Genomic DNA, 24468 nt, shown 5'->3' with positions numbered 1-24468 from the left:
GCCTGAACCAATTTAAGGAAATCACGCAAAACCTAAATCACGATGGCCGGACGCTGGATTGATGTGTTAACCAATGCGTCAGCTTGCTCGGTGGTGTATGATGGCAAAGAAGTGTAAAGGCTTTCTTTATAAACCTTTCCATGTTCTTCACATAAGACAGCATTTTTTAGGGGCTGCTGGTTATTTTGTAAGAGAAAGACAGAGAAATAAAATCTCTTTTGACTCTGTTAATACTACATGCATCAAAAGTGTATGCCATTTAATCAAATCTCCAGTTGAACGAGTCCTTTATTTTTTTAAATCCATATAGAGTAACTTCAGTCTCTTCCTCATAGTTGCCTCCCCTTGCCAGTCCCCTCATAGAGACCAGAAAGGAGGACTAATCTGATATCTTTCACCAAAAGAAAAAATCATGATGATACTTTTTCAATTACAAGCCATATTTCCTGTTGGAACACAACAAGTATCTTTAATGCATTGTCTACTGCAACTTCAGGCCATTGATCATTGCTTATTCTTCCACTTTAGAGGCAGTTTCCTACCTGAAGGGCATAGCTGTACACTGAATCTCAATACACTCCTCACTCTCTTTTGACGAGGCCATTAGCAGACTGATGGTGACTCCTTATAATGAAAGTCATCAGCTACCATTGCTGAAATGTGTTCAATAATTTAAGCAATGGCTGTGATTGAATGTGGGACACGTTAATTTGAGAAAGAAATTCCTAAGAATGTATGTGAACAGTAGAACAGTGTAAACACCTGAGATGCGATGTTACAGAAAATACTGACAATATAATAAATGAGGATGTTGTCTACAAGAGTTGGTGAGGAACACCGCATAGAGAAACACTAACTAGAAAAAGGTACATGGCAGTAGGACTTGGATTAAGATAACAGGGAATTACTTCCATGATACAGAGGAAAAATTGTAAAGGAAGACCGAGTCTGGAATAAATCCTGCAAATAACTGAGGAATTTTGATTTAAATGCTCTAGTCAGATGAAGAAGTTGGCAAAGGATGCTGGAGAGGAAGTAGTGGCAAATAACATAAACACTGCCCCCCCCCCCAAAAAAAAAACAAAAAAAAAAAAACCACACACACACACCCCACACACACACACACACACACACACACACACTCAAGATAGGAGCGTATAATAGACTCCTTACCTGGTGGTAAGGTACACCTCTCAGTGAGGCCCAAAACCCTTCAGCAATCAGTTGGTGAGAGACATCTGAAGCCCGGGTGAGACCAGGCAGCTGCTCCACAACACACAGTAGACCATGCAGGTGGTGCTTCTGGTGGCGGCTCTTTTGACTGCCACGACGCCTCCTCGGCACCCTGTTGGATTCACGGGGTGGCTTCCCAACTTTCCCTGTGTCTAGCACGACCCATTGCCTATTGCCTGTACCACTGTTAGACTCTGCCAAATGGTGGACCCACTGGCGAGCATGTTGTGCCAACCTGTTTGCAGTCATGACTCTTGGACCAGACAGAACCTGAAACAGAGTCACAATCTAGAAACATCATAAAGAATCATACAAACATTTGCTACAACACATTATATGTTGCATACCTACACCGTGCCTTACTTATAGCATTGCTCACTGGAACAAAATATACAGAAGCCACTTTTCATTTCAATACTTGAATTAAAATAATTTCTGTCATACAAAAGGAACATCTGTCCATCATATAGTAGTGCAGCAGTAACGACAGGACAAAGATTTCTGATGTAAAGTAATGCAGGTTATGTATTTTATATTTTTAGTTTTAAGTTGAATGCTGAGAGCAAGGTACTAATACCTGCCTGTTATTTTGATTTTTTATGAAATAAGTGATATGCAGCACCAGCACAGTCTGGTGCCATAAATTTAACCGAGTGGTGACATCAGACATAGCAGTTTGGGATGTAGTGACAGAGGCTGTGCACATGGATAATTATGCCTATCAACTACTGTATACAGCTGTGGTGGACCAATTTCTCTAAGCCTTCTATACAGAGATGAATCATTATATAACATTAATACTTGTTTCACAGTTCATGACTACAACATTTTAAAATGATATGGAGGTGTCAGTTTAACATAAGATTTCTTTACATGGCATGATTAAAATCTTTTCCTTTTTTTTACAGTTACTCTGTCGTATCTAAAAATTCATCTATTTAGTGGGAGGAGTTGTCATTCAGAAATTATTTTAGTTTGTTTTTAAGTGCTGATTGTCTATCAGATATTTAATGCTTAACTGACCGACCAAAGATTTTTGTGGGAACATATTTCACCCCTTTCTGTGACAAAGTCGGGTTTAACCCTGAATAGTGAAGATCATCATGTCTTCTGGTGTTGTAGCTATACACTTTGCTATTATTTTTGAATTCAGATGGGTTATTGATAACAAATTTCATAAGTGAATATATGTATTGTGAGCGCACTGTGAATATCCCTAGTTCCTTAAATAAAAGTCTGCAAGATGATCTTGAGTGGGCTCCAGCTGATATTCTGTTTACATACTTTTGTGCAATGAACACTTTTTCTCTTAATGATGAATTACCCCAAAATGGATAACTTCTGATGTTGATCATCTTTGGTTGCTTGGTGACACTAGTGTTTACAGAGAGACGGGGGGAGAGAGGAAGAGAGGGGGGGAGAGAGGAAGAGAGAGGGGGGAGAGAGAGAGGGGGGGGGGAGAGAGAGAGAGAGAGAGAGAGAGAGAGAGAGAGAGAGAGAGAGAGAGAGAGAGACAGACAGACAGAGAGAGGGGGGCGGATGACACACAGAGGGGGTGGGGGGACAGACGAAGAGAGAGTTTGTTTGTTGTTGTGGTCTTCAGTCCTGAGACTGGTTTCATGCAGCTCTCCATGCTACTCTATCCTGTGCAAGCTTCTTCATCTCCCAGTACCTACTGCAGCCTACATCCTTCTGAATCTGCTTAGTGTATTCATCTCTTTGTCTCCCTCTACGAGTTTTACCCTCCATGCTGTCCTCCAGTACCAAATTGGTGATACCTTGATGCCTCAGAAAATGTCCTACCAACTGATCCCTTCTTCTAGTTAAGTTGTGCCACAAACTCCTCTTCTCCCAAATTCTATTCAATACCTCCTCATTAGTTATGTGATCTACCCATCTAATCTTCAGCATTCTTCTGTAGCACCACATTTCGAAAGCTTCTATTCTCTTCTTGTCTAAACTATTTATCGTCCGTGTTTCAGTTCCATACATGGCTACACTCCGTACAAATACTTTCAGAAACGACTTCCTGACACTTAAATCAATACTCGATGTTAACAAATTTCTCTTCTTCAGAAACGCTTTCCTTGCCATTGCCAGACTACATTTTATATCCTCTCTACTTCGACCATCATCAGTTATTTTGCTCCCAAAATAGTAAAACTCCTTTACTACTTTAAGTGTCTCATTTCCTAATCTAATTCCCTCAGCATCACCCGATTTAATTTTAACTACATTCCATTATCCTCGTTTTGCTTTTGTTGATGTTCATCTTATATCCTCCTTTCAAGACACTGTCCATTCCGTTCAACTGCTCTTCCAAGTCATTTGCTGTCTCTGACAGAATTACAATGTCATCGGTGAACCTCAAAGTTTTTACTTCTTCTCCATGAATTTTAATACCTACTCCGAATTTTTCTTTTGTTTCCTTTACTGCTTGCTCAATATACAGATTGAATAGCATCAGGGAGAGGCTACAACCCTGTCTCACTGCCTTCGCAACCACTGCTTCCATTTCATGTCCCTCGACTCTTATAAGTTCCATCTGGTTTCTGTACAAATTGTAAATAGCCTTTCGCTCCCTGTGTTTCACCCCTGCCACCTTCAGAATTTGAAAGAGAGTATTCCAGTCAACATTGTCAAAAGCTTTCTCTATCTACAAATGCTATAAACGTAGGTTTGCCTTTTCTTAATCTAGCTTCTAAGATAAGTCGTAGGGTCAGTATCGCCTCACGTGTTCCAACATTTCTACGAAATCCGGACTGATCTTCCCCGAGGTCGGCTTCTATCAGTTTTTCCAATCGTCCGTAAAGAATTCCCGTTAGTATTTTGCAGCCGTGACTTATTAAATTGACAGTTCGGTAATTTTCACATTTCTTTGGGATTGGGCTTATTATATTCTACATGAAGTCTGAGGGTATTTCGCCTGTCTCATACATCTTGCTCACCAGATGGTAGAGTTTTGTCAGGACTGGCTCTCTCAAGGCTGTCAGTAGTTCTAATGGAATGTTGTCTACTTCCGGGGCCTTGTTTCGACTTAGGTCTTTCAGTGCTCTGTCAAACTATTCACGCAGTATCATATCTCCCATTTCATTTTCATCTACATCCTCTTCCATTTCCATAATATTGCCCTGAAGTACATCGCCCTTGTATAGGCCCTCTATATACTCCTCCCACCTTTCTGCTTTCCCTTCTTTGCTTAGAACTGGGTTTCCATCTGAGCTCTTGATATTCATGCAAGTGGTTCTCTCTTCTCCAAAGGTCTCTTTAATTCTCCTGTAGGCAGTGTCTATCTTACCCCTAGTGAGATAAACCTCTACATCCTTACATTTGTCCTCTAAGCATTCCTGATTAGCCATTTTGCACTTCCTGTAGATCTCATTTTTGAGACATTTGTATTCCTTTTTGCCTGCTTCACTTACTGAATTTTTGTATTTTCTCCTTTCATCAATTAAATTCAGTATCTCTTCTGTTACCCAAGGATTTCTACTTGCCCTCGCTTTTTTACCTACTTGATCCTCTGCTGCCTTCACTATTTCATTCCTCAAAGCTACCCATTCTTCTTCTACTGTATTTCTTTCCCACATTCCTGTCAATTGTTCCCTTATGCTCTCCCTGAAACTCTGTACAACCTCTGGTTCTTTCAGTTTATCCAGGTCCCATCTCCTTAAATTTCCAGCTTTTTGCAGTTTCTTCAGTTTCAGTTTATGTTATCTTTCTGAAATTGCTTTGAAAAGCAATGTTTTAAATTCCCATGCACAACACTTAATTGCTGCTGTTTTACCCTGAAAACGTCAGTGCTCCTGTCAAAATATCAGCAATTGTCAACGATGTCACCCAGCTTCATTCCTATAAGTTATTTGAAAATAATAATAGAGGTTGATGAAATGAATTACTTTTGCGCCGCAGTCAGGACTTGAACCCAGGTCTCCCTACTAACTAGGCAGATGTGCTAGCTGTTACACCACCACAGCAATATAGCTAACACAGCACCATAGACTATGCTAATCCAAAGCCCTCCCTAACACAAACTTCAGTTCACATGTGCAGCTTATTTTCCCCTCCTCAGTTCATGACCCTGAAACAACTAATAATTGAATAAGAAGACTGGAGTGAGTTTCCAGAATGAATCTTCTGTTCTTTTGCAAAATGTGTACCATTTTAAAACTTCCTGTGAGGTTAAAACTACATGATAAAATTCCTCGATGTGTTAAAACTTCTCAACAGGTTAAAACTACTTGTTACGTTAAAACTTCTTGGTGGGTTAAAACTTCTCAACAGATTAAAACTTCTTGACAAGTTACAACTTCTCAACATGTTAAAACCGTGTGCTGTAAGGAGGTTTTTTTAGAGTTCATTTCCTTTTTCTGAGCCATGTGTTTCTTTTCTGGAAGCTCAAGAACAAAATGTAAGAATCTAAAAATTGAAACTTTGGCATGACATCTGGTTACACTGATTTGTCATATCATTATTTTTTAATCAGCATCTACTCCTTCAAAAACAGAAATTAAAAATAAAATATCATTTACTTTCTGAAACAACAACATTACTTACATGAAAGTATATGAATACTGAAGAAAAATATTTTTACTACTTTACCTGCTGTTGTGGTTTAGATTTTCTCCACAAAGCTCTGTTATAGTTGTTGATTGGAATGCTTGCTATTTTCAGCTGATGATTCTTCCCCTGAGGTGACATACCAGAGATTACATAAAAGTCATCCTGAGAATGGATTGAGCCAGGATAAGATGAAAATTCTATCACTTGGCCAGGTACTACATCAGATACTTCATCGGGTGCCTCATGATAATTTAATTCATATCGCTTAAGAAGTCGTAGCATTGATTGGTACCTGAAACACATCAACAGACAAAACTGTCAACTCTGAAATTACATGGCATATTCACATTAATGTGACCACTGGTTATGTTCAACATCAATGTGCAATAACCACTAACAGACAGCAAGTTATAACACTAGCAGTGGATTGCATGTAAAGCATGTTGGAGGGTGCTCAAAACAGTGCAGCTGTCATAATGCGGAAATAGAGCAGTTTATCTGACATCCAAAAGGGGATGAACATTGACTTTCAGGCCAAGGGTGTTATTATTTCCAAACCAGCTAAGTTTTTAAACTTTTCACATGCTGCTGTGATTGAATTGTACCATGCGGGGCAAAATGGCACAATCCAAAACTGGCACTGAGGCAACTGTAGTGCACAAACTGTAGAGTAGGACATAGATGACAGGGCTGAATGACAGCTGCAGAGATGTATACAGGCAAATACACACATCAAAAAAAGTTTTGCATCACCCCGGTTCCCAGAACTCCTGAAGATAGACGTTGACTGTGGATATTTTATCACAGACACAGTCCCTTTGACTGTTCAGAGATGTCACTCAACCCGCCCAAACATGTAAACAACCATGCATGAGAAGCGCCTATTAGACGGAGGGGGTCCGACAGCCAATCAGTTCCAGTCATTCCACCAGCAAGGAGGTACACGGCTCATGTTGTCTGTAGTTCAGCCATACTTAAATGGACAAGACCACAGTTCGATCACATTCACATTGTTACTTTGTGCCAGGATGGGCTCTCAACAAGGGAAGTGTGAACCAAAGCGATGTTGTTCGGACATGGAGGAGATACAGAGAGACAGGAACTGTCGATGACATGCCTCGCTCAGGCCACCGAAGGGCTACTACTGTGGTGGATGACCTCTACCTACAGATTATAGCTCAGAGGAACCCTGACAGCAATGCCACTATGTTGAATAATGCTTTTCATGCAGCCACAGGACGTGTTACGACTCAAACTGTGCACAATAGGCTGCATGATGCGCAACTTCACTCCCAACGTCCATGGCAATGTCCATCTTTGCAACCACGACACCATGCAGCGTGATACAGATGGGCCCAACAACATGCTGAATGGGTCATTAAGTATTGTCATCAAGTTCTCTTCACCAATGAGTGTTGCATTTGCCTCCAACCAGACAATTGTTGGAGACGTGTTTGGAGGCAACCCTTTCAGGCTGAACACCTTAGACACACTATCCAGTAAGTGCAGCAAGGTGGAGGTTCCCTGATGTTTTTGGGTGATATTATGTGTGGCCAACGTACACTGCTGGTGGTCATGGAAGGCACCGTATCAGCTGTACAGTAGTCCGGCCCCGGTAGCTGAGTGGTTAGCGTGACGGAATGTCAATCCTAAGGTCTCGGGTTCTATTCCCGGCTGGGTCAGAGATTTTCTCCGCTCAGGGACTGGGTGTTGTGTTGTCCTAATCATCATCATTCCATCCACATCGACACGCAGGTCACCTAAGTGGCATCAACTCAAAAGACCTGCACCAGGCGAACGGTCTACCCGACGGGAGGCCCTAGCCACACAACATTTCATTTCAGCTGTACAGTACATGAATGTCATCTTCCGACCAAGAGTTCAACCATGTTGACAGCATATTGGTGAGGCATACGTCTTCATGGACAACAATTCGGGGCCCCATCATGCACATCTTGTGAATAACTTCCTTCAGGATAATGCCATCACTTGACTTGAGTGGCCAGCATGTTCTCCAGACATGAACTCTATCGAACATGCCTGGGATGGATTGAAAAGAGCTGTATGCTTGTGTAATTTAATTGTTAGTGATGTTTATGGTACGACAGAGGAGGGAATTAAGTGGGGCTGCAGGCAGCAGGTGCATTGGCTCTGCCTGCCTGGTCCTGTTCAGTAATCAGCTGACTAGCCAGCAGTTTCTCAGTTAGCGATCGCACACAGTTGCAGATCATGGTTACTCTGTGAGATATCAAACCAAGATTAAGTTAAATTTTTAAAATATTATAAACATAAAGCAAAAATATGCAGCATCACTAGTTTTTAGTTCAAATTTGCAATAACCTGTGTAAAGGAGCCAAATATGCAAATACATATGCAACATGCAAATCCACATAATCCACTCTGTAGTAAATACAAATCATAATTGAAGATTGTTTCCTATGCTGTAAAATAGCTCTTAATAAGACTATTTTATTGGAAATATATGACAAAATAATCTATAAAAATAACTCATAAGTTCTTACATTCCTCCGGTATTGTGAGCCATGAAAATTTCTTGAGTATCATGCAAATGTTTCACAAGAATGGATGAGAAATTTGCAGCAGTGAAGAGCCCCAACGAAGGTTCAAGAGTACTGGAGTGTCTCCTTTCCAGATCAATAATGTCAGTTACTGCATTCATCCAACTGTAACACAAAGTTTGGTACTGAACTTCAGCTCTCTGAACTGGAGAGGACCAGCTACAAGAGCATAAAATACCCTCTCATTTATATTTCTTGAACTTATTAACACAGAAACTGAAGAAAAAAATAATGTGGTTTCATTTCTACTAATATTTAGCAATTATTTCTGTATCTTACATGAAGTCCAAGTGTGGAATATCCAATTCCAGCCTGCTTCTTTCTACTCCTTGCCTCCATCCAACTTCAAGGCCATCTAGTTGCAAGTAGAACAAATGTACCTGAAAATATTGAGTAATAAGCCTGTATTCCAGAAACATTAGATAAGTAATAGCAGTGTAAGATAAATTTGATTAACTGTAAATTTACTCATTGAGTTGGAGGTTTCATAGACTTGTGATTACTTTAGATACGTCTTGTGAGGACAGACTGTTCCACAAACAGTAGAAATTTCCAATTGCTTTGAAAAGTGCATAATTTCAACAAACGCTGCAAATAAAGTACCACATCCACCACAAACAGAAAAATTGATAATCGTGAACATGAAATCTACTGTAGAAGAGAAGTTTTGTACAAGGTTCATCCTTTCTTAACAAGAGGCTGTGACTGACAATCTTCTTTGTATCAATATTATCATGAATCTGTGGTGTTGCCTTGTTTCTTTTCCTACTTGTCTTTCAGTGAACACACTGTGTATTCCAAGGCAGACACTTCAATAAAAAGGGAATGGGGTTTCTCATAGTACTAAGAAGTTGTGTATTATGACGCTTTTTCCCCCTCAAGTTGTGTTCTTACATAGTTATATGCTTCATCACAATTAATTAAACCATTTGGTATGGACAAAAGACAAGCAGTTTATAATAGATTTAAATTGAGATGCATTGATTGCTGACACAAAAAGGAGATAGAAAATGAGACAGCTGCTACTAATTTGTGTACATATGAAAAACATTCAATTAGTGGTAGTCGCCTTCAGAGTAGAACTCATTTGAGTCATCTGATGTCTGCTTTCCTTCATTTCACTGCTCAAAATGCTATCTCATATTTTTTTCTTTGAGGTTCCACAGGAACGTCACTATTTTAGTCATCCAGGGCAGTGCAAGAACATATCTGTAATAAACTGTTTACCCAGTGGCACTGGGTTGATCACTTTTAATGGAACTTGTCACGGTATAAGAACATAATTAAAACAGCCAGAAAAGAATTGATCTCCAAAGTCCTCATTGGAGCCAGCTGCAGCACCCAGGATCTAGATATTGTGAATGGTCTTCTGTATGGTCATGCAGGCTGATCCTTACATTCTGATTGTGTCATTACATCATCTTCACTGTGATGAGCACCAAAGTTAACCCCTCCCATCGAAGCTTAACAACATAAAATGGGTCTTCAGTTTCCTGGAACCTCCCATCACCAATCTGCACCTATGAAATGTAATAGCGTTTCATACAGAGGACATGGGTGACGTGTCTGTGCTTTTTGCCTTCTTGATGATGGGTCATAATTCTCAACTTCATATGTGATGTCAAACAAGCGATGAAGGATATGATGTGGCCCAAACTAGTGCTTTGGCAACTTTCTGATAGTCCCACTTTATGTACAGGTACAAAAATTCAAACAAAGTCTCCCAGCCTGTATCTCACTGGCCGGTGCATAGCATATAGTGCTCTCGGCCTTCCTCCCAGGCATCCAGGGACTGTAGTGAAAGAGCTACCTTGCTTCTTCCATCCTGCAGATCAGGTGTTTCATTTAGTCATCTACAGTATATTCCATATCACTTTGGCCTCAGAATCATAGAGCATAAAGAACAGCGTGAAGCCTGCAGTGTCTTGCTTTGCTGTGTTGTATGCGAATGTCACAACAGGCAGTATAGTATCCCAATCTTTCTGTTTGAGACCAGTGCACATCAAGAGCATATCTGCCAACATTTTAGGTAGTTGTCATCCTGTGGGAGATGTTGCAATGTGAATGTGAGGCACATAGTAGTTGAGGTAGTCGGTGCAGACTATTATCCATCAATTCCCATTTGTGGACTTTGGGAACCTCTCCAAGAGGTCAACACCATTTCAGTCGAATAGCATTGTTGCATTTGGGGGGGAGGGGGGGGGGCTTATGACGTCCCAGAGGTAGTTGCAATAATACATTATCCTGTCATTGGCATTCATTACAGTGGCTGACCTAGTGTCTAATAGATCAGTAGAGATGTGGCCACTGATACCTGTTCTGATTCAGTCCAGTTTTCACTGATCCCAGGTGACCAGATATTGGAGTGTTGTGGAAATACATCAGAATTGCTGGCTGCAGGTGAGCTTGGATAACAAGCAACCATTTCCACCCCACTGGATCATAGATCTACGTATACAATGCCCCATTTATTAACTGGAATTCTCCTTTGGCTGGTTCCATGGCTTCTACAGTTTTAAGCAATGCTGGATCTTCCCTGTGTCCAACAGCAGTGTCATTTAATGAAGTAATTTCAGATTTCATTCGTGCTGCTGTGTTCTGCCAAAGGATTCCTTGAAAGGCTGTCAGTGTATTTGTGTTTTCATCCATTTTTGTAGACCACTGTGACATCATACTGCTGAAGCCTCAGTGCCTGTCTCATCAGTTGATACAACATACCCTTCAGGCTAATCAGCTAGCATAGAAAATCATGATCCATCACAACAATGAATGGGTTGACAAATAAATACAGCCATAACTTTTTGAATTCCCTAACAACTGCAAGGCACACTTTCTTGGTTGTAGAGAAGTTCTTCTTGGAGTTTGAGAGTACTCCAAAAGCATAAACTATGATCTTTTCAGCACAGTCCTGGATTTGTTCTAGAACTCCTGCTATCCTAAATCCTCTAGCATGTATGTGAAGTTCTCTCTCAGCATTTTCATCACATAATGCTAGAACTGGTGAAGATGTTAGCATCTCCTTGAGGGCAAGGGAAGATCTTCCTTGTGCCTCATTCCAGGAAAAACATTTGGTGTCTCCCTGCAGTAGATGTTACAAGGTATGTACATTGACACAGAAGTCTTTTATGAATCACCAATAGTTTGAGCACATTCCAAAAAATTTCTCACATCAAGAATGCAATTGTTCCTATTTTCCCTTGATTGGGATGAACTGCATTGCCATCATTACATGCCCCCAGATTTTTATTTCTTGGGATTTGAAGAGGCACTTTTTCAGATTCAGGAGACCTTCAGTCTGAACACACTACAATATGGTTGTGAGTCAGATTAAAGTGTCAAAGCAGATTGTCCATCCCACATTCAAAGATGGCTGGAGTGCTATATAATCCAAATGGCATATCTTTAAACTCATGGAGGCCATCAGTACTTCAGAAGGCAATCTTTCCCCAGTCAGCTAGTCAACCTAAATTTGACAGCAGCCTGTCTGTGTATCCATAATTGAGAAGTACTTTTGCTCCTTTCAAGCATTCCAGGATGTCATTAATGCATGCAGATTAGACATCTTTCTTCATGATTTTGTTCAGCCATCACTAGTCAGCACAGAAATGCCATGTGGTGTCCTTCTTCACAAGAACCACTGAAGAGGGCCAAGGTCTCTCTCAAGGTTCAATGATGTCATTTAGCAGTACCTTCTCAACTTCCTCTGCAATTATCTGTCATTCGACTGGTGACTATATGAGTGCTGAATAATTGATGGATGGTGCCAATGTTGATATCGTGTTTTTCTCATTGGCTGCTTTATCTGTCTTCTCTTCACTCAGGATTTGAAAGCATCCAAAAATTGACACACAGTAGGTATTACTCACAGATGTTGTACCTCATCCAGGCCAGAAGCTATTGGCAGTTAGGTTCATCCCCTGCCTTATAAATAGTGGTAGTGGAACCTGATTATGTGTTGATGACACTAAGTCACTTCCTGGACTGGTTTAGCTGTCTAATATTCACAGATTAGTTGGGGCTGCTCACGACAATTAGTGATCCAATGTTCTCCTTAATCACTCACAATGCTTATTAATATTGCTGACGTGCATTTCTTTCGTGAGCCTGAATAGCTTGTTCCAACTAACATTAGCTGCACAGTTTAATTTGCATCAGTTGGCAATTGGAACTTGTCTCATTGATGATAGTGTAGTGATTGTGTCTTCAGTATTAAAGGACCATCCAAACCAGTCCTTGTTATGGATGCTGTAGAAATCACTTTCAGCAATCTGGAGCTCTGATCTTACATAATTAATGTTTGCTTATGATGACTGCAAGTCATCCCATCTGGGAACAATGTCTTGGCTACATTCCATCAAAATGCAAATTCAAAAAACTGTGTTCTGCTACTGATAGTTATTCTTGCAATACACGTTCCTGTTGGCTGGACATATTCCCCGCTTGTGACGTACACACAATCACTTTAATATAACAGAACAAAGTATTCTTCAGCTGGTGACCACAGACATTTGTCACTACTGAAATAGAAGCTTCTGAGTCAATTTGTACCTGGGCTGGTTGGCCATTAGTGATAAGATCAGGCCATTAGTGATAAGATCAATGAGATTTCCTGTCATTTCGGTAACTGTTGTTCATGGGAGATTTTCAGCCACGGCATCCTCACCTCCAAAGGTGGTCACCTTGCTTAGTTCTCCTGAATTCAGTGGCTAGGCAAGCAGCTGGTACCTCTGTGTGGTGATGGGGAACTGCTACAGCATTTTGGGGAGTGATGTCATACAGGATATGGCAATGAGCTGTGGTCAACAAGTGGACTATTATCACCTGCATTTGAGTTGCATGAATAGGATTAATATCTTGTGGCATAATAGTCATTGAATGCTCATCTTCTTTCTCTGCAGTAGTACATAATATGTATGCCCAGCGCATTCACAGTGAAAACAGAGTGGTGTGTTTCCTCTATCCTATAAAAGTCTGTTCTTCTGTGGGCCATTATGTGGTGGAGGAGTTGGTTGTATGTGAGTTGGTAAGATGCTGGGCTGTTGATTGATGACTGCACCTGTAGACTGGTACACTTCTTCTTCAACATTCTCTATTAGCTCTTGATGTATCAGGTCAAAATTCAAGGCTGCTACCTCTTGTGGTCTAGAGGTAGTGTCTGACTACTAATGAAAATGTCCTCAGCCCTCTGTTCAAACCCCGCCACTGTTTAAATTTTGAATAAAAATCATCAGCAATGGTGAATGAAGACTTCCAGCACAAGAAGTCACCCTTGTTCTGCCAACAGCCTTGTCAAAGAGGGCAGAGGAGCAGACAGAGGTGCAGGACACTCTCTTGCCCCCAGGTTGGAAAACTTCCCCTAAAATGTGGAAGAATCAGTAATGATCAACAGAATGAGGATGCAGAAGACAATGGAAACCACTGCATTAAAGACACAATGTGTATTCACAGGACGTGTGGCCTATAATTGAAAAAAAAGAAATGTGTCATAATCATCTCTCCAGTGGAAAAAGATTCCAGATTAGTCTCCCACTCATACCTTTGGGATGGGACTGAAAGGAGGGAGGTGACCATGAGAGCAGCCAACAACAGGATAACATTCTGTGCATCAGAACGTGGGATGTCAGAAGTCTGAATGTAGTAGGAAACATAGAAAATCAGGAAATGGCAATGGAAAAGCTCAAGCTAGATGTAGTGGGGCTCAATGAAGTAAAATGGAAAGGAGATAAGGATTTTTGGTCAGATGAATGTAGGGTAATGTCAATAGCAGCAGAAAAAAATATAGTAGGGGTATGATTCATTATGTATATGGAGGTAGGGCAGAGTATGAACTACTGTGTAATATTCAGTGATAGGATTGTTCTCATCATATTTGACAGAAAAACAGTGTTGGCAATGACAGTTCAGTTATATATGGCAAGGTCACAATCAGCATATGGAGAGGTGGAGAAAGTATATGAGAATATTGAACACATAATTCAGTATCTAAAGGGAGACAAAAATCTAATAGTCTAGGGGGCTTTGAATGACGTTGTAGGGGATGAAATAGAAGAAAGTGTTATAAGAGAATATGGACTTGAAAGTAGGAATTAAAGAGGAAAAAGAGTAACTGAGTTCTGCAATAAATTTCAGACAGTAATAATGAATATTCTGTTGAAGAATTGTCAGATGAGGAGGTATTCTTGGAAAAGACCGGGAGCCATGTTAAAGCTCCAGTTGAATTACATCACGGTCAGACAGAGGTTCCAAAATCAGATACGGTATTGGATAGTATACCCAGGTATAGATACAGACCTACATCAGAACTCAGCAAAGGTGAAAAGTAGACCAAAATTTAAGAGAATCATCCAAAAGAATCAATGTGGAAGGAAGCAGGCTACAGAAGTACTGAAGAATGATGAGACACATTTTAAGTTCACTAAGGATGTGGATTCTGCAATAAGGAACACCTGAGTAGGCAGCTCAGTTGAAGAGGAGTGGACATCTCATTAAAAGGGCAATACCAGATGAGGGACAGACAAACATAGGTACAAGGAAGGTAACTGCAAAGAAACCTTGGGTAATAGTTGAAACAGTTCAACTGATTGACAAAAGAAGGAAGTACAAAAATGTTCTGGAGAAGACAGGAACAAAAATCTCTTAGGAATGAAATAAATAGCATATGCAGGGCAACCAAGGTGAAATGGCTGCAGGAAACATGTGAAGTTATCGAAAAATCCTTGGAGGAAAGTCAGTACAACCGTTGGTGAAATTAAAAGCAAGGGTGGCAACATTAAGATCGCAAGGTCAGTTCCACTGTTAAATGTAGAAGAGAGAGTAGAAAGGTGGAAAGAGTGCATTGAAGGCCTCTATAAGAGGGAGGAATTGTCTGAAGACGTGCCAGAAGAAGAAATTGGAGTCGATAGGGGTGACAAAGGGGATCCAGTATTAGAGTCAGAATTTAAAAAAGTTGGAAGACTTGTCATCAAATAAGGCAGAAGGGACAGGTAACATTCCATGAGAATTTCTAATATTATTGGGTGAAGTGGCAACTAAACGACTGTTCAATTTGGTGTGTACAATCTGTGAGACTGATGATGTACTATCATACTTGCAGAAAAATATCATCCACACAATTCTAAAGATAGTAAGGGCATATAAGAGTGAAACTATCTCACAGTCAACTTAACAGCTCTCACGTTCAAGCTGCTGACAGAAAAATATACAGAAGAATGGAAAAGAAAATTGAAAATCACTTACATGACGACCTGTTCGGCTTCAGGAAAGGTAAAGGCCTGGAGAGAAGTTCTCTTGTTGCACTTGATAATGGAAGCAAAGTTGAAGGAAAATCAAGACATGCTCATAGCATTTTCAATCTAGAAAAAGCATTCAACAATCTAAATTGGTGCAAGATGTTAGAAATTCTGAGAAAAATAGGACTAAGCTGTAGAGAGAGATTGGTAATATACAATCTGTACAAGAACCAAGAGGGAACAATAAGACTGAAGACAAAGAATGAAGTGCTTGGATTAAAAAGCGTGTAAGACAGGGATGAAGATGTTCGCCCATTCTATTCAATCTATACATTGGAGGACACAATTATGGAAATGAAAGAAAGATTCAAGAGAAAGATTAAAAATTCAGGATGAAAAGATATCAATGATAAGATGCATTGATGACATTGCAATCCTCTGTGAAGGTGAAGAAGAATTACTGGATTTGTTGGAGGGATCTTTTATCTTTTCTCTTAATATGTGGTGTATGACAGAAGTGATCTCATGGTGATCTTCCACAACCACCGGAGGGACCATATTTGGCATTCAGTCTTACTTCTTTCGTCCATCTCTCTCTCTCTCTCTCTCTCTCTCTCTCTCTCTCTCTCTCTCTCTCTCTCTCTCTTCCCCTATTGCATTTCCTCAGTTCATGGCACCATTTGATGAAATCCTCTGTCATCGTGACATCACTTACCAGAAGGGCTTGGTACATGTCCTCTGCAATTCCTTTCATCAGGTTTTAGATTTTGTCTGCCTCTGTCATATTAGGATTAACAGTCATTCTGTATGTACAAAATTGTCAGTTTTCCATGACAGGCCTGTTTTTCAATTGTTTTTCAACCAAGCAGACATACTGCTTGTTGTCACAACACATTTTCTTCAGTTCGGTTGGAATTTGTACCTGCTATTGGGCTTCTCTTTGTTATTCTTGAACCGCTGCTGGCTGTGTCATCCAAGTAAAAGTACATAGTTGCCATACACAGCCTGACATCCCATCTGCTATATTTGGTGACTTGGGGAAGCCCTTTCAGCCATTTTGTCTGATCAAGACTGGCATCTACAGAAAACTCAGATGGAATGTGATGTGCAGCTGACTTGCTGCTGTTTTGGAATCCATCTGTCTCCTAAATATACAGATGTTAGGAACAATATACTGCTTATATTCAGGTTCCTTCTCATGTAGTTAATGGCTTTTACATTGCATAATTGTAGACAGGGCGATGTAGAAGTTTTAAAGTACCCTAAATCCTTACCATGCAATGTCACACCTAAACCACAATCAAGTCCAAATCCCAAGACAGGGTCACCAGTGAATTTCAACATTTATCACTGAAAGCATGTTTATTACTGACACCAATGCACAGTCAGAACAGAACTGACATCCTGACAGAGATTTGTTTAAACAAACACTGTATATTCAATAAGACTATTATTTATACAGATACTGAATGTCCTAGCTATACACACATATAGTATTTCTCTAACCTTCCAGAAATGACAAAATTCGAAATTACAAGTAACTGATATGTGAGTGAAGGTTTCAAACTACATTCCAATGTCTCACAATGACACCATGAATGCCTATATCTTCAACCTCTGTCAACTACAAAAGATGCATAATCTGTCATTCTCCCTGCAAGTTTTGTAGTTTTCCAGGTCTCTTCCTTTCTGATTAGCTCATACAGAAGATACTAGTTTCATTGAAAATTCAATATTCTGAGCTACCTATACTGTGGTGTTGGCTACAATTCTAGGATTTATTGTGATAGTGGGAATTACAAGATAGAAACAACAAACAAAAATGAGTACAGGCACACACGTAACAGTAGTTGACTGATGCACATATACACGCATAACACAACAGAGAACTGCAATAGTTACTTTTGCCATAAGACAAATTACTGGCTAGGTGAACATAGAAATCACCAACTTACTTCATTCACTCAAGTCCTGTGGTATAAAATGCAGGGTAACTTCTCACTTAGGCTAAAAGTATCTGTTGCACAAAAGAAAGTAACTGGAATTACTTGTGATGTTCACATGTGTACATTGAAATGTAACTACCAAGTCATGAGCTACATTATGAAATACCAGATCCATATCAGAGTAGGCAATAGACTTTTCAGTTGCACTATATGATGCCTACAACTACAGGAATACTCAATATATCAGTGTGTTTACCTGTATCTTGTGTTCATGTCCTCATCCTCATTCATATTAAATGTTTTCTAAGATAATTTAAAGTAATTTAATGACTTGTAGACAGTGAAGTCAATTGCCTCAATCCATAGACTAAATTATAGAAATATAAAAATCAAAACTTTGAGAGTAAACATGATTTAGTGCAATCTATTTATTCATTTTAATGTCAATCCAATTATTTAATATAATCTTCTAGTTAAAATTTTCATCATAGAACTTTATAGAAAATAATGTAAAACAAGATAGCTGCTCATCAATATGTAAACAAATCAAGTATTTATGACTTCATAAGCAAAAATGTAGAGAATGATAGAAATGTTACCAAAACATTACTAGAAGGAAAAATGATTTGCACTTAAATGTACCAGTAATGAATCTAATTTTGGCATAGAAAGAGGTGAAACACACAGCTACAAAAATATTTTACTAATTGTTCATAGAAACAAAATATCTGAATCACAGCAAAAGTGTTTCCGAATGTAGATTTCAGTTGTTTTGCCTTAAGAACTGCTATACCATAGAGGGAACTCTTGAGCTGATATAAGTAGCCCATTGCAGACATGTAAATGGCCAGCTTTTAGCCAAGTAGCCATATAAATATATATTTTTTAATGATCTCTGCAAACTTTTTTCAATTGGCATATTCCATATAACTATGTTTATTGTAAACACGAGCTTTGAAACATGGAATTAACTAAATAACTTACTTGTCTTCAAGCTACCATACTTTTCCCATTGAGGCATAAACTCTCACACACGTAAACATATATCTGGTATTTGACATCAAGGAGGTTGAATGCCCATCAGAGAGATGGACTTTGGTGACCGTTAGAGGGAACCCTGGCTGCACAGTGCTGTGCTTGCATGGTGAGAGTGCCACTGTCTCACACCATGTGAATACACTGGCCAACGGTGTTCCGTGCAGCTGATGTATAGGCAGCCGCCCACTGCACAGCTCATTGGTTCAGTGTTTGTGCTTGATATGGTCAGATCCGTCTTCACTGTACTAGGACGGCTTGATAATTACCTTGCTTGTCATCTACTTACTCTCTTCGGTCATGTCTTGGATTTGTCTCTCTGCATCTTTTGATCTTGCCGTTATTGTTGTGGCAAAGGCCTAGCTTAGTGCCTCACTGTTGTCTAGGTTATTTGTCCTTGTCGCCGGCCGCGGTGGCTGTGCGGTTCTGGCGCTGCAGTCCGGAACCGCGAGGCTGCTACGGTCGCAGGTTCGAATCCTGCCTCGGGCATGGGTGTGTGTGATGTCCTTAGGTTAGTTAGGTTTAAGTAGTTCTAAGTTCTAGGGGACTTATGACCTAAGATGTTGAGTCCCGTAGTGTTCAGAGCCATTTGAACCATTTTTGTCCTTGTCCTGGTCTCTTGTTTGTCCACAGTCTGTGTGTTGCATTTCACTCTTCTGCAGGTGGCTCTCCCACCTGGTGGCATCCTCCGTTTCTCCATTTCTTCCAGAGCTCCAAAGTTTGCACCCATATCTGGCTACCCACAGATACAGCAAAACAGACACCCAAATGCAACCCCTCACAACCATATGTGTGAGTGTGTATGGTTGCATATGTGTGATAGAGTTTGTATTTTAGCTGGGAAAAGAAGCTTGGGAAATTATCTGTAGTTTTGCACATATGTACAGACCTGCGGGAGTCAGCCACAGGTGAATGGTTGCCTGTCTTCATTTTTGATTATTCTATTTTATTTTATTTTATTGTGAGAGTAGCTACTTTTACCACACATTATATGGTCTGCAAGTGCATCCTAGAGTAAAGTATAACATACCTGGTACCAGAAAGGACTGGTGGCTTTATTCTCAGCAGCTTTCTCTCGGGTCCAATGCTCATTTTCCTCCAAGACAGAGTGGATCTCTTCACAAAGGTGTTGACGGTTTTGGCACACATTCTGCACAGTGTTGATCCAGTGCCAATAAATCATCTGCCACGTGAGGCTGCCCTCCAGAAGGCCTGCGGCAAAAGCCTGAATCCAGTCAGGTGAACCACTGTGGGTCTGAATCTCCAGTTTGGCCCACCTGTAATGGTAATCACAAAAGGCGATCTAATGCGGTAAAAGAAATTGGTGAATCATATAAACTACTTTTACTCAGCTTAGCATGCATCTTTTCAATTTTCTAGGAGGGCTACATGCTAAGTTAAATCCTGAAAAAGTGTTGATGCTTCACAGAATTAGAAAATGAAGGCAAAACACAGGAAAAACTACAGAGGATCAACACCTGAAGCAGAGTTTAGTAATAATTTAAATCTACAGCCATACTCTGCAAACCACTGAGCTGCATGGCAGAGGGTACTTCCCATGGTACCACATTGGGGCTGTAGTATGTTGCCAGATTCCTCACTTAATACTGGTTCTTGAAACTCGTTAGTAGGCTTTTTCAGGATAGTTGGTATGTATCTTCAAGTCTCTACACTTTTAAGTTTTTAAGCAGTTCAGAGACACACTCCCTTGGGTCGAAGAAACCACTGACCATTCATGGTGTCCTTCTTTCTATACGTTCAATGTCCCTCATTAGTACTATCTGGTTTGGGTTCCATACACTTGAGCAATATTCTATGTTGAGCGAGTGTTTTGTAGGCAATTTCCTTTGTCAACTGATTCCATTTTGCCAAGAGACTACTGATGAACCAAAGTCTGACATTTGCTTTACATACAACTGAACCTTCAAGATCACTCCCACTTCATATTAACACAAATTTTATACCTAAATATATGTATAAGTTGACTGATTTCAGTTATGAGTCATTTGTGTTACAGTCATAGGAACTATTTTTTTGAGAAGCATGTCATTTTATTATCTGAACATTTGAAGCAAGTTTCCAATCTTTGCACCACTTTGAAATCCTATCAAGAATTGACTGAATATGTGTGCAGCTTTGGCAGTAGTTCTTCACTGTGGTTAACTACTTCATCTGCAAAAGCCTAAGGTTATTATTGACATTGTCTACCAGCTCACTGACATACACATGAACAGCACGGGTTGCAGCATACTTTCCTGGGGCTCGCTTAAAGTTACTTCCACAGCTGTCTGATTTTCCTGACAACAAACGTGCTGCATCCTCCCTACCAAGAAATCCTCAGTCCATTCCCAAATTTTTTGGTACTCTATATGATCATATTTATGCCAACAAGTGAAGATGTGGTACTGAGGCAAGTGCTTTTTTGGATATCAAGAAATACTGCATAAACCTGACTGTCTTGATCCATGGCTTTGGTGTGTAATGTGAGAAAAGCACAAGTTCAATTTTGCATGATGGATGTTTCCAGAATACATCCTAGTTGGTATTGGGAAGGTCATTATGTTCAAGCTACATTATTATATTTGAGCTCAGAATACATTCTAAGATTCTACAACAGATAGATGTCAATAATATCAGGAGATGGTTATGTGGATTGTTTCTCCTACCCTTCTTGCTGATGGCTGTGACCTGTGATTTTTTTCAGCTATTGGGTACTGGTTTTTGTTTGTGGGATCTACAGTATATTATGGTCAAAAGATGGGCTAACTCTCACACAAATTGTGAGTAGGATCTGATAGGGATTCCATCAAGCCTTGGGGGTTTTGAATTTTAATGATTTTTTGGTGCTTTCAATGTTTCTGACATTAATAGCTATATCACTCATCTTTGCAATGGTGCAAGAATTCAGCTGGGGCTGTTCTCCTGGATCTCCCTTTGTAAAGAAACATTTGCAAATGGTACTCATCAGTTCTGTTTTTGCTTTACTACCCACAATTCCACTTCGTGTGTCATTCATGGGTGTCTTTGGTACTAGTGACAGCCTTTTTATATGTCCAGAATATATTTTCATTCTGTGAGAGGTCTTTTGATAAAATTCTGCTACATTGGTAGGCATTGAAAGCTTAACACATTGTGCTTCTGTGCAGCAGTTAATGTTTCTTTCGTTGTTTCTTTATAGTGACATATGCCACATGGGTCCCTCCCAACATGATTTGTTTTCCTAAATATAAGCTTAGCAAGTGAGATGTCAATCTGCTTCTATATTCTAGCCATAGTTCCTCTATATGTTCATGCTCACAATTAAAGGTTTTAAGTTCTTGAATAAACGCTTCTCAGTTTTATAGTCACCTCTAATTTCCAGAATGAGATTTTCACTCTGCAGCGGAGTGTGCGCTGATATGAAACTTCCTGGCAGATTAAAACTGTGTGCCCGACCGAGACTCGAACTTGTGACCTTTGCCTTTCGCGGGCAAGTGCTCTACCAAAGGCAAAGGTCCCGAGTTCGAGTCTCGGTCAGGCACACAGTTTTAATCTGCCAGGAAGTTTCATATCAGCGCACACTCCGCTGTAGAGTGAAAATCTCATTCTGGAAACATCCCCCAGGCTGTGGCTAAGCCATGTCTCTGCAGTATCCTTTCTTTCAGGAGTGCTAGTTCTGCAAGGTTCGCAGAAGAGCTTCTGTAAAGTTTGGAAGGTAGGAGACGAGATACTGGCAGAAGTAAAGCTGTGAGCACCGGGCGTGAGTCGTGCTTCGGTAGCTCAGATGGTAGAGCACTTGCCCGCGAAAGGCAAAGGTCCCGAGTTTGAGTCTCGGTCGGGTACACAGTTTTAATCTGCCAGGAAGTTTCACCTCTAATTTGTTTGCATATTTAAGCTTTCAACAAAGATCTCTGTCATCATTGTCAGCTGTTAACTAACATACTAATAGTCCTTGTGGTATTTTTGCATGCAGTTGGGTGTATTATATCATGGAGGCACCGCAAATTGCAGAACATTATGTCAATGTCTTAAGGAGGAACATTAGTAGCAATAGTATTTCCATTAGATGGTAGAAAACATAACTTATTTCTCTGTCACCTTTTAGCATCGAGTACCTGTTTCCATGCACCACTAAGGGTATAAGCAATGTCCAAATTAAATTAGTTGTACATTTTGATCTCAACAGCTTTTTCATGTCAGAATCCCAACATGCAGATGCAACAGATAAAATTTCTGTTTCATCAAATGTAATCATATGTTTGAGAGGCTGTGTTTGGCAATAGAAGATTTGTCAAAATCACAATATTGCATAAGGTGCTGGTATTCTGTGAAGTATTCTAAAATTGTACATATGTAACCGTCACCACATTCACAATGAATTTTATAAAGTAATGAAACACTAACACCAGAAGCATTTTTATTTTCTTGGGTGGTTGGAAAATGAATTGAATACCTTGTTTGCCCAGGACTCTACCTATTTTATCTGCTGTATTACAAAGGATGGAAAGAATACTATAGGGTGATTATTTTGTGATAATTATTTTCATGTTTTCATTTCTTAGAGCTGGCTAATGCAGTATATTGTGCACTGCATACATTCTTCTCGAACACCCTTTTCTGGTATCTGATCTCAGAATCCTGGTGGTCCTTGTCAGAAACAGTTTGAGCTCATTCTGTCAGCATGTTTGTCAGCTTACACACTGAGATATAGATTGGTATGTGTTGGCTTTTGGTGAACAGAGTCCTGAACTATCCATCTGATTTCCATTCACATCTAAAATTTTTACTTTCCTTTCTCAGGGAAATTGATATTAATGTGCATACTATTCATATGCACAATCAATTATCAAATTGTTAAACCATATTTCTAAGAACCACCTGTACTTGGAACCACTTATGCTTGGTGGAGTTAACTTATGGACACTACCCTCCACAACACTTATTACCTTACTGAGAATAAAACGTGTTTTATGACATTCAGTACAGTACTACCAACATTTTAAATAATTTCTAGAAAGGGAACCAAAAGCAAAATCTTGAATAACATGACAACAACTGATAAAGTAACTTCCTGGCAGATTAAAACTGTGTGCCCGACCGAGTTCGAGTCTCGGTCGGGCACACAGTTTTAATCTGCCAGGAAGTTTCATATCAGCGCACACTCCGCTGCAGAGTGAAAATCTCATTCTGGAAACATCCCCCAGGCTGTGGCTAAGCCATGTCTCCGCTATATCCTTTCTTTCAGGAGTGCTAGTTCTGCAAGGTTCGCAGGAGAGCTTCTGTAAAGTTTGGAAGGTAGGAGTCGAGATACTGGCAGTAGTAAAGCTGTGAGTACCGGGCGTGAGTCGTGCTTCGGTAGCTCAGATGGTAGAGCACTTGCCCGCGAAAGGCAAAGGTCCCGAGTTCGAGTCTCGGTCGGGCACACAGTTTTAATCTGCCAGGAAGTTTCATATCAGTGCACACTCCGCTGCAGAGTGAAAATCTCATTCTGGGAACTGATAAAGTAAATACACGTAAAATTATTGGTATGAAAAGAGACAGAAAGTATAAGCAATTTTGTGTTGTAGCTGCGTGTGTCATATTATCTCAGAACCAACTTTCAATATATGAAAATTCAGGTTTAATAGCCCAAAATCTTTCAACCTGAAGGCCTTAATCAGCTTTTGTTTAAGTGCTTGCAACTGATCTTCGAGTATGAGACATAGCAAGTTGGAAACTACTTTGTCTGTTACATTTTCTACTGCTATGAATAATTATTTTTTTCACTTTTTCACTCTACACGAATGTGGCTGCACACATAATATGTAAGGGAAAGAAGGGTTCTTTGGCCAGGATGGGAAAAGTGGCCACTGCTTATTTAATGTCTTCAACAGCGCTGCTTCGCACTGAGAAGTGGCCAAAGTAGCT

General features: G+C 40.0%; 1 protein-coding gene across 2 annotated transcripts in view; it reads right to left on the bottom strand.

Moving 5' to 3' along the window:
• The window catches only part of LOC126461762 (putative phospholipase B-like lamina ancestor), a 161711-nt gene that overhangs the window by 1758 nt on the left and 135485 nt on the right, over positions 1 to 24468 (bottom strand). For both annotated transcript variants that reach the window (XM_050096021.1, XM_050096022.1), the window contains 5 exons: positions 19613 to 19859; positions 8652 to 8752; positions 8316 to 8477; positions 5833 to 6085; positions 1174 to 1503 (listed from right to left, as the gene is read on the bottom strand). In XM_050096021.1, coding sequence (XP_049951978.1) covers positions 1174 to 1503; positions 5833 to 6085; positions 8316 to 8477; positions 8652 to 8752; positions 19613 to 19859 — 1093 coding nt within the window. The remainder of the gene's footprint in view (positions 1 to 1173; positions 1504 to 5832; positions 6086 to 8315; positions 8478 to 8651; positions 8753 to 19612; positions 19860 to 24468) is intronic.

Source organism: Schistocerca serialis, chromosome 1 (genome assembly GCF_023864345.2).
Source record: "Schistocerca serialis cubense isolate TAMUIC-IGC-003099 chromosome 1, iqSchSeri2.2, whole genome shotgun sequence".
In the NCBI taxonomy this organism is placed as follows: domain Eukaryota; kingdom Metazoa; phylum Arthropoda; class Insecta; order Orthoptera; family Acrididae; genus Schistocerca; species Schistocerca serialis.
The sequence above is the reverse complement of the archived record's forward strand: the minus strand, read 5'-3'. Positions and strand labels throughout refer to the sequence as shown.